At 40.7% G+C, this 10,685-nt stretch overlaps 1 protein-coding gene across 1 annotated transcript in view; it reads left to right on the top strand.

Moving 5' to 3' along the window:
• Positions 1–601: 601 nt before the first annotated feature.
• Positions 602–10,685, top strand: part of LOC118423966 (tRNA (uracil(54)-C(5))-methyltransferase homolog) — a gene marked incomplete in the record, with an annotated part of 14,048 nt that continues 3,964 nt past the window's right edge. The window contains 8 exon segments of the mRNA XM_035832306.1: positions 602–799; positions 7,548–7,637; positions 7,775–7,835; positions 8,220–8,360; positions 8,899–8,998; positions 9,413–9,483; positions 10,104–10,250; positions 10,438–10,532. Of these exon segments, the coding sequence (XP_035688199.1) occupies positions 618–799; positions 7,548–7,637; positions 7,775–7,835; positions 8,220–8,360; positions 8,899–8,998; positions 9,413–9,483; positions 10,104–10,250; positions 10,438–10,532 (887 nt within the window).

Raw genomic sequence — 10,685 nt, 5'->3', positions numbered from 1 at the left:
TTGATACACTGCAACCTGCGAAAGTCTGGATTAATTTTTCTATCATCTTTAGAGCTCAGTATATATTCATTGAGACATTAGTAGAAGGATAACAGGTGTCTATCACCTTTTCAAGATGTTATAACAGAGACGAGATTGTAAGGTTTGATCTACTCACATCAGGATGGACCCCAGCTCTTCTCGATAAGTGTGGTGGGTTCTTTAACATGCTCTCCACAGACCTTGGGACTACTATTTAACGTCTAAAGGACAACCCTAACCGAAGCTACTCATTTCTACCTGAGTGAAGTGAAGAAAGTAGTGTATAGTATTTTTGTCAAGGGCACAAGATCGGTGGTGTATCAGTAGATTAGAACCCAGGACCTCTGGGTTATGGGCCAAACACCCTGCCCTTGTGCCACACGATTCCGTACATAATGTCAATCAGGTCCTTTCCATTTGTACATGTTATACATTCTTCAGTTTCAATCAGTATCTTTGATTTTACCATAGAGAAAATATTTTGAAGCAGCAGAATAAAGCACATGGTCTGTACAGCCAACCTCCTTGGTACAGCAGAATGAAAGGTGTGCAACTTTACATCTATGCAAATGATGGGTGTGCGCCCCCATTGTCGAATGGCATATTCCACAACAACAAAGATGGCAGCCCCCTGTAGAAAAATATTCGCGTGTGCTTCACGTGTTCCGATCGACTTTTCTGGCGTCAGCTTCCCCGAGAGAAACTGTTTCTTCTTTCAGCACTCAACACGAAGGGTACGCCTAGCCGCAAGATACGTATGGGCCCGATCCATTGTAAGGTACTGTCCGTCTTGACATCGGTTGTGGTGTGGGGAGGGGGGTATTTAAACTTCTGTCAAAAATACATTTTTGGGCTTCAATAGCTTTTGTCAGCTTACAGCAACGGCCCAGCCCTGAAAAATTATGGCCATAACGTTACATATGTTGGTTATACAGCTGCGGAATAAGGTATACCATAAGTTGACAAGACGGTTCCAAGCATGCATGTACTTGAGGCCCCTGAGACATGGGACAGTCTTAATACCGGAAAACACAGGAAACCACAGTTAAACACCGGAAAACACCGGAAAACACATGAAGGAGTGTACAATCCACTGAAATACAGTATGTTTTGATGAGTAAACATGACAGGTCGCTATGTTTTGCCACAGAATAATCTACCCATGGCCCTGGAATGAAGAAATCGTCAGAAAATGCATGAGACCACGGGTCGGACCGCCGCCGCCGTGGCGGCCATGTTTGTTTTCATTGCAGAGTACATGTTTGTTTAGCGGGGTCTGATACTTTCACAACAAGACAGCTGATATCTACCGAACTTCAGTGCAAAAATCTGCTATATTATATATATGAATCTACTCGGATTGTGACAAGAATCTGTTTGCTGTATTTCTTAATAAAGCTTGCTTCTTCTAGCCATCAACGTTAACGTTACATAATTTTGCACACGCCGTGAGCACGTCCAGTCCGCCAAATTACAAATAAAGCGGTGTCCTACGTGCTTTCAAGGGTGTATATTCATTCCACAGACAAACATTTCCCAAAGTGGTTTCTCACTAGATGTGGCAATTATACCCAGTATATCAAAGAAAGAAAACTATTATATTGTCTGCTCAATTTCTCCGCGTAGTGTGTACGTTGGGTCAACAATGGCGGTATTTCCTACCCAAGCTATACCGTGATGCTCTAGCGGCCCGACCCGACCCGGGCAGGACATAAAAAATTTGGAGCGCGAAGTTGTATTTGTGTTGAGGGGAGAGTACTGATTCGCAAAATGATCGGGTCAGGTCCTAATATGCCGTGTCTGCATTTTTTCGGCGTAAGAACCTAGTCCCGATATGCTGGAAATCACGAACCAGTGCTTGTGGAAGGCCACAAAGCCCTAAAGAAGTGAGTGTTTACAAACTGATCCGATTGTAAACAAAGGACCCACGCTGGCTGCATTATGCAGATTGGGGCCCCCGGTAATTACCTCCATGAAATTTCATGGAATGGAGGTTATATTTTCTGTTATGTGTCTCTGTCTGTGTAGATGATTACTCAAGAACGGCTGGATGGATTGGTTTCATACTTGTTGTGTTGGTGGGGTGTGATGAAAGCTCGAATCTGTGAGATTTTGGGAGCCGTATCTGTCGTTATAATCGATGTAATAATATCAGAAATCACCCCTATATTTGAGATATATTGGTACAGGCATCGTGCTTTATGTGTTTGTTAATGGGCTTAGCTCAAAGCAGATGGTGAGGTGACAGCTGGGGAACCCCGAGTTTTTTTAATATGATAATTAGTTTTATTTATGTCTGCTTAGGATATCATGGAGATGTGAAGCGTAAGTATAATTGTAAGATAAAGGCAACCTAAGCAATATTACATTGTTAAAAGTGGAACGAAACTACGGTACATGACTCGAACAAAGTTACTATACAAGTACAGATACACAAAAGTCAATATAATGACAAAGGGCGATAACAAAGTACAAAGAATATATGTATACTAGGGTTTCCATTTAGTTAACTTTACCTATTCGGTAACGGCACCTGCCTTACATGCTAGTAGCTTTCGAAACACTTAGAATTCAGAATTACGGGTAACGTTTATTAATGATGATACAAACTGTAATACCCTTTTTTTCACATTTATGCCCTATCGGGCTAAGTACAGGCATATAAATACGAAAGGTCGTAATACAGTATACACGGTTTGTACGACTAATCTAAAACATGGGTTCTAAAACTACATTGTATTCTAATACATTTGTCCGGCTTCTCCTCGTTTCTTAGTATTGTTTAAAATGTAGCTTGAGATGTCTTTGTATAATGTCGTTTGTTCAAAACTCATAAGAAAAATGAATTTTTTAGAAAGTGGAATTCATATTCGACCTTGTTCGGGTTACAGAACTGACACAGATTCACAGGTATGCGGTCGCCGTATGCGGTTGTGCCTTCCTGATTCCACATGGAGTTTGTGGCAGCTGTTTCGTAGTTTGGTGATGGTAGTTCTTCGTTCGGAATAATAAAAATAACAATTGGTATGTCAAGGGCATCGGTGTGATACTGTAATTTTTAGCAAAATTTCGAGGAAAAAGAAGATTATAATGTTTGCAGTGATGGTGATTTACTTTATATGTGACGGATTAATCAATAAAAACAACAAGTATTGGATATGTGTGTCATTTTTACAGACTGGGTGTGAATGGATCATAAATAACAACAACGGGAAAGTCAACAAACGGGAGATCTAAAGACCGAGGTGCTAACAATCATAAATAACAACAGGCAAACCCGCGCGTGGAGGCGTTTGTTAGACAATGTCCACGGCGCGTCGGCGGATTATCAATAAAAATCATACCTTTGAAAGTCGATTGTGCCCTGCTACAAAAGAATTAATACCATTCTTATTCAAAATTCCATGCCCGTGTGTCGATACAACACCCAGCTTTGATTGAAACGCTTTTAACTTGTTTGATAACCTGTAAGTAAAGTCTCCACTGCGCGCGATGCATGGCTGTGAATCTATCCGTTATTCTTTTTTATGGACATGTTGATATATATCATATGGTCACATACTGTGTGTGATCATATATCATATGGTTACATCATAATATGAGTGGAAAATCAAGAACGTCAAAATGTACAGGGAGTTACACAATTATGCCGAAAAAAATGCAGACACGGCATATTAGGACCTGACCCGATCATTTTGCGAATCAGCACTCTCCCGTCAACACGAATACAACTTTGCACTCAAAAAAATGTATGTCCCGCCCGGGTCGGGGCGGGCCGCTAGAGCATCACGGTATAGCTTGGGTAGGAAATGACGCCATTGTTGACCCAACGTAACACACTACGCGGAGAAATTGAGCAGACAACAGTATAGTTTTCTTTCTTCAATATAGGTATAATTGCCACATCTAGTGGGAAACCACTTAGGGAAATGTGTGTCTGTGGAATGAATATACACTCTTGAAAACACGTAGGACACCGCCTTATTTGTAAGTTGGTAAGTTGGAGGACTGGACGTGCTGTGCTTGTGCAAAATTATGTAACGTTAACGTTGACAGCTTGAAGAAGCAAGCTTTATTAAAGAAATACAGAAAACAGATTCTTGTCACAATCCGAGTAGATTCATATATTTAATATTTATGCCAATATATAACAGATTTTTGCACCGAAGTTCGGTAGATATCGGCTGTCTTGTTGTGAACCCCGCTAAACAAACATGTATTCTGCAATGAAAACAAACATGGCCGCCACGGCGGCGGCGGTCCCGGGCCCGTGGTCTCATGCATTTTCTGACGATCTCTTCATTCCAGGGCCATGGGTAGATTATTCTGTGGCAAAACATAGCGACCTGTCATGTTTACTCATCAAAACATACTGTATTTCAGTAGATTGTACACTCCTTCATGAGTTTTCCGGTGTTTTCCGGTGTTTAACTGTGGTTTCCTGTGTTTTCCGGTATTAAGACTGACCGCTGAGACATACAATAAGCACATCTGGACAATTGTTATAATCTCCAAGCAGATCCTACGATGCCATAAGATAGTATCAAAGCTGGCCAGGGAATATAGCCGGCTAAGGGAGTCAAACGGTCACGGTAAGTTTGATACTATACATTACACGCCGTGGATCTGGTTGGAGATTACAATTGTCTCAAATCAAATTGAGACAATAGTGGAGACAAGAACTGTTTACAAGTCAGGGGCCTTCACCTTGACATATTACCCACAACTCCTGTCCCCTCCTGCTCAACCGAAAGAGGTATACTCTACTTTACCCTACTCTACTCTACTCTACTAGTATTCTACTCTACTCTGATGCAGCACATGCATACTAGTACTTAGAACTATGGACATGCTTATTCAGAAGATTGACAATGACAGGGTGTGAGGTCTGCTCTGTTTGTGAGCATTACTTGGCTTTTTATTGTCTAAAAGCGGTCAGTCTTTTTACCGGAAAACACAGGAAAACACAGTTAAACACCGGAAAACACATGAAGGAGTGTATAATCTACTGAAATACAGTATGTTTTGATGAGTAAACATGACAGGTCGCTATGTTTTGCCACAGAATAATCTACATATGGCCCTGGAATGAAGAAATCGTCAGAAAATGCATGAGACGACGGGCCGGACCGACGCCACCCGGCGGCCATGTTTGTTTTCATTGCAGAATACATGTTTGTTTAGCGGGGTCTGATACTTTCACAACAAGACAGCTGATATCTACCGAATTTCAGTGCAAAAATCTGTTATATATTGGCATAGATATAATGTATATGAATCTACTCGGATTGTGATAAGAATCTGTTTTCTGTATTTCTTAATAAAGCTTGCTTCTTCTAGCCGTCAACGTTACATAATTTTGCACACTGAGCAGCACGTCCTGAGTTCGCCAAATTACAAATAAAGCGGTGTCCTACGTGCTTTCAAGAGTGTATATTCATTCCACAGACACACATTTCCGTAAGTGGTTTCTCACTAGATGTGGCAATTATACCCAGTATATCGAAGAAAGAAAACTATTACACGTATATTGTCTGCTCAATTTCTCCGCGTAGTGTGTACGTTGGGTCCCTGCGTTGGGTCAACAATGGCGGGTTTTCCTACCCAAGCTATACCGTGATTCTCTAGCGGCCCGCCCGCTAAAAATATCTTTCCGTCCAACTTCCACTTGTTACGGTACAAGTGGAAGTTGGACGGAAAGTTTTTTTTTTTTTTTTTGTCTGTTGAAAACAGTTGTATTTTTGGGAACGGTACTCCCAGACTCCTTTACAGGGACCACTTGCTGTAAATTTAGTACCGTAACAAGTGGAAGTTGGACGGAAAGTTGTTGTGTTTTTTTTGTCTGTTGAAAACAGTTGTATTTTTGTAATAGTAATTATGGTAATTCCAGACAGTGGAAATTTGCCTTTAATCACCGGAGATCTGTTTGTTCAATAATAAATGACATTTGAATAAAGACATTTGAATCTGTGTTGATTTTGAGTTTATTGTTATTGACAGTTTATACAGAAATACTGTCTCAACTTTATTGTTGTGACACATACTTCCTAATAATCTGGTTTGGAACATCGTAAATTTGGGATCATTGGAACTTATTTTGGGACCACTTTTTATGGGACAATAGGGGAAAGCTGATTTCGAGGCATACATACCTCCAAGAAATCCGTCCAGCCGTTCTTCAAAGGTACAAAGTAATGAAATCCTTTTAACAAGGAAACAGCAACATGCATTTTTTTTTCAAATAAGATAATGCTTGTCATCCATCAAGAACGTCAGCATAAATAGGAAATTGCACTCATGAGAAATATAAATTTATTATTTTTTATCACCCAACACATCGTCACACTCACGCCCCACAATCAGTTTTTTTTTCACGCACCGGTAAGTGCTTTCTTGTTTGACTTATTTGTCGGGCTATCTTTTTTTACACATTTCCCATTGAGATGCCAATTACCGGGGGCCCCAATCTGCATAATGCAGCCAGCGTGGGTCCTTTGTTTACAATCGGATCAGTTTGTAAACACTCACTTCTTTAGGGCTTTGCGGCCTTCCACGAGCACTGGCGATTATAGGTTCGCGATTTCCAGCATATCGGGACCAGGTTCTTACGCCGAAAAAAATGCAGACACGGCATATTAGGACCTGACCCGATCATTTTGCGAATCAGCACTCTCCCCTCAACACGAAATTATAGAACTTCGCGCCAAAAAAATTGTATGTCCCGCCCGGGTCGGGGCGGGCCGCTAGAGCATCACGGTATAGCTTGGGTAGGAAAACCCGCCATTGTTGACCCAACGCAGGGACCCAACGTACACACTACGCGGAGAAATTGAGCAGACAATATAATAGTTTTCTTTCTTCGATATACTGGGTATAATTGCCACATCTAGTGAGAAACCACTTAGGGAAATGTGTGTCTGTGGAATGAATATACACTCTTGAAAGCACGTAGGACACTGCTTTATTTGTAATTTGGCGGACTCAGGACGTGCTGCTCAGTGTGCAAAATTATGTAACGTTGACGGCTAGAAGAAATACAGAAAACAGATTCTTATCACAATCCGAGTAGATTCATATATATTATATCTATGCCAATATATAACAGATTTTTGCACTGAAATTCGGTAGATATCAGCTGTCTTGTTGTGAAAGTATCAGACCCCGCTAAACAAACATGTATTCTGCAATGAAAACAAACATGGCCGCCGGGTGGCGTCGGTCCGGCCCGTCGTCTCATGCATTTTCTGACGATTTCTTCATTCCAGGGCCATATGTAGATTATTCTGTGGCAAAACATAGCGACCTGTAATGTTTACTCATCAAAACATACTGTATTTCAGTAGATTATACACTCCTTCATGTGTTTTCCGGTGTTTTCCGGTGTTTTCCGGTGTTTTCCGGTGTTTAACTGTGTTTTCCGGTAAAAAGTCTGACCCTCTAAAAGGATTACTGAAAGGAGCACCCTGTCGATAGTCTCATAAAGTTAAATTTTACATTTTCATACATGTATTGCTAATCTGCTTTAGTTTCAGGAAGCTAGAGAGCTCTTTGAAACCCGGGGAGCCACAAAATGTTACAGAGAATACTCTCAAAGATGAGGAAAGCATTCAGGACAGGTAACAGGGTTTTCTTTGCCATTCAACGTACCAGTATTTTCTTCTTTCTTCTGATTTGTTTTTTTTAAAGATATGGTTAGACACCCTATCCTTTACACTGAAGAGTGATACTTGATTTTCCTTGCCTAAACTTCCAGATTACTGAAGCAGGTTATACCACTGTGGAGATCAGGAATGTCATATGAGGCCCAGTTAAAGGTAAACATCAACTTTGTTTAAAAAAAAAATCATGAAATACTATTGACCATGTCTTTTATCCTCATAGTCTACAGCCATTTTGTCAATGATTGTATCTGTACAAAACCTAAATTGATTAAAGACAATAATTGCTATGTCTCTTTTACCTCCAAAAGTAAAAAGTACCACTGCCTATGATTTGCAGCTCCAGACTTTTCTATTTTAAAAGGATTAGAACATCATCATCATCATCAGTTGTCGTCTTGCTAGCTGGAGCTAATTTTTTGTCCAGAGATGTTTGTCCATCATAACAGAAAGAGGCTTGTGTCCCTAAAAATTTGTTTTAATTATGGCATAGACAAATCATACTAGTAATTCTCATTCTAATCCCAAACTACCTTCCAGTGGAAGTACCACGAGGCAGCCCATGTGTTGAAGATCTTGGCCCGGAAGCTGTCAGCAGTTTGTCCCCCTGACTGGCCTGTCATGAGGCAGGCCGAGGAGAACAGCGGCATGTGCTGTCCACTTGACAATACCAAACCTTCAGTGAGTATGTGATGGGGTGTTTTCCCGTCTCTCTCTTAATTTCAAACCTCACTTTATGATTATCATCAATTGTTCACAGTATGATGCACGAAGCTTTTCACCTTTCTTGCTGCTTTGTAAAATGAATTCAATTCATCCCGTCCTACAGCTAATTTTGATTACATGCTAGGAGGATATAACCCTTACTGTTACAAATAGGTATGTATGTCAAAGAATGTTTAGACCATAGAGCCAGTAGTGTAAATGATATGTTAAACTCAACATGTTGATATTCTCATATACCTATTTGTTACCCTATTTGTATCCACTTGTTTGTATGTATGTACTCTCCAAGCAGCAACAATACAAGATACCATGACAAACATTTGTAGAAAGCCCGATAAAAACAACTAAAAAAACGATAAAAAAACAGCCGGAGCCTTGCTTGGAGAGTAGCATGTATGTACAGATCTTGCGAAAGTCTCTGTTCTTTTGTTGTGTCAATGACGATTACTGTGTAACACTTAATACTATTACATGTGAATATTTTCTGGTTCAGCCCATCACAGAAGGTTACAGAAACAAGTCTGGCTTCTCCATAAACAAGGGTCCGGACGGGAACGAGAAGACAGTGGGACTGTTTGCAGGCAGAGGGAGGCGTACGTGTGAAAAGTCCTCATAGAACAATTGCTCAACATTGCCACTTGCTCATGCATTTTGTTGTGTCTATTTTGTTGTGCATTATTATATACTTTGTATTTTACCAGTTTTATTGAAGTACAAGTTTGCACCTTCTGTTGTATTGTTTGTTAGAAAAAAAATATTGGCAGCTGACATGCCCCTTTTTAGCAAGCTATTTTTATATACCATAATTTATAGAGAAAGCTTTGACATCCCCATAAGTTGTAGGGAGATGGCATGACTTGCTGAATTTAGCATAAAGCATTATCAGGACCCCTTTAGTTTCTCAACTTACTTAGAACTTTCAAAAGTCTCTTAAAATTTTAACTACATTACTGCCATTTCTACCACATACTAAATTGTTACAACTCTCCCCCCCCCCCCCCCCCCAGGGTATAACATCATCTGTGTGCCAGCAGACAGGTGCATCAACATACCTGAGGCACATCTACAGGTGGCTAGGGTAGGTAACAACTTGTGATATTTAGTTTTAGTTAAATGTCTGTCATACTTCAGAGCAAGCCAGCAACCATGGTAGTTAGATGCATTCAGGTCATCATTTTGCCCCTAGGTCAATATCATTGAACTACTTGTAATTGAGAAGCTAGTTCTACTTCCTTGTAGGGGCTACGACAGATCCTCTTTATGACAGATCTCAAACAGACTAATATCATCCTAAATTCACCTGAAGGAAGTGAAGTATTGTTTTGGCAAGTCTGTGTGTGTCTGTTTCAATCTGTAGTTCCCATTATACACAATTCAGCATTGCCAAACATCCTTAATACTGATATTTTTGTCTGTGAGACTAGAAGGGTCACAGAGCAGCCTTATTTATATTATTTTCTGGTCTAACCCCTGCAAGATGGTGAACAAAAGACGATAACCAGGATAGTAGTTAAGTGAGTTAAAGTGAAAGAGTTTAGCTCAAATGAAGACAGTGAACATTTGAGCTACTTTTTCACTTGTCTTTGACAGACAACATGTACAGTAGATACAGATTCACCACAGCCCTTTTGTGTGCGTATTAGTTGAGCGACACTGCTGAAATTCAAACTGACCACCTCCCGTGTTCCCATGTCGCAGGTGTATCAGCAGTACATCCGGTCCTCCCCCCTGCCCGCCTGCATCCTGTTCCACGAGGGAGGACACTGGCGGGACATCACTGTCAGGACCAACGTGGCAGGGGACAAGATGGTCATCATCACATTCTTCCCTGGTCAGCTCTCACAGGTCAGGAACAGAATATGTGTGTTTGATCACATAGGGTCGTGTTGATTTGATTACATGTATATGGATGACAGCGGGGCGTGCATAAATGTTTACTAGTAGCCATTTGCACAATTTTTATTTTATTTGCAGGCTTGCATCAGTTTTGAGGTTTTCAGGGAATGCTGAAAAGCTGTGTGATTTCTTGCAGGAAGACATGGAGGCTGAGAAGAGCAAAATTGTGGAGTTCTTCATCAATGGACCAGGCAAGGTCTGCAACATCACCTCGCTGTACTTCCAAGCAAGGTGCAGCATTTTCTTTCAATTATCATAAGCATGTATAAGGGTACCATGTATAAGGGTACTGTCCTTTTTTTCTACTCCATTACAGCAGCCAAAAGCTAGAGGTTCTGGCTCGAATCCTGCAATGCTGCTGATCTTGTGCCATTGGGAAAGGCA

This window comes from Branchiostoma floridae, chromosome 1, assembly GCF_000003815.2.
Source record: "Branchiostoma floridae strain S238N-H82 chromosome 1, Bfl_VNyyK, whole genome shotgun sequence".
NCBI lineage: Eukaryota > Metazoa > Chordata > Leptocardii > Amphioxiformes > Branchiostomatidae > Branchiostoma > Branchiostoma floridae.
Note: the sequence above shows the minus strand (reverse complement) of the source record. Positions and strands in the feature narration are given on the sequence as shown.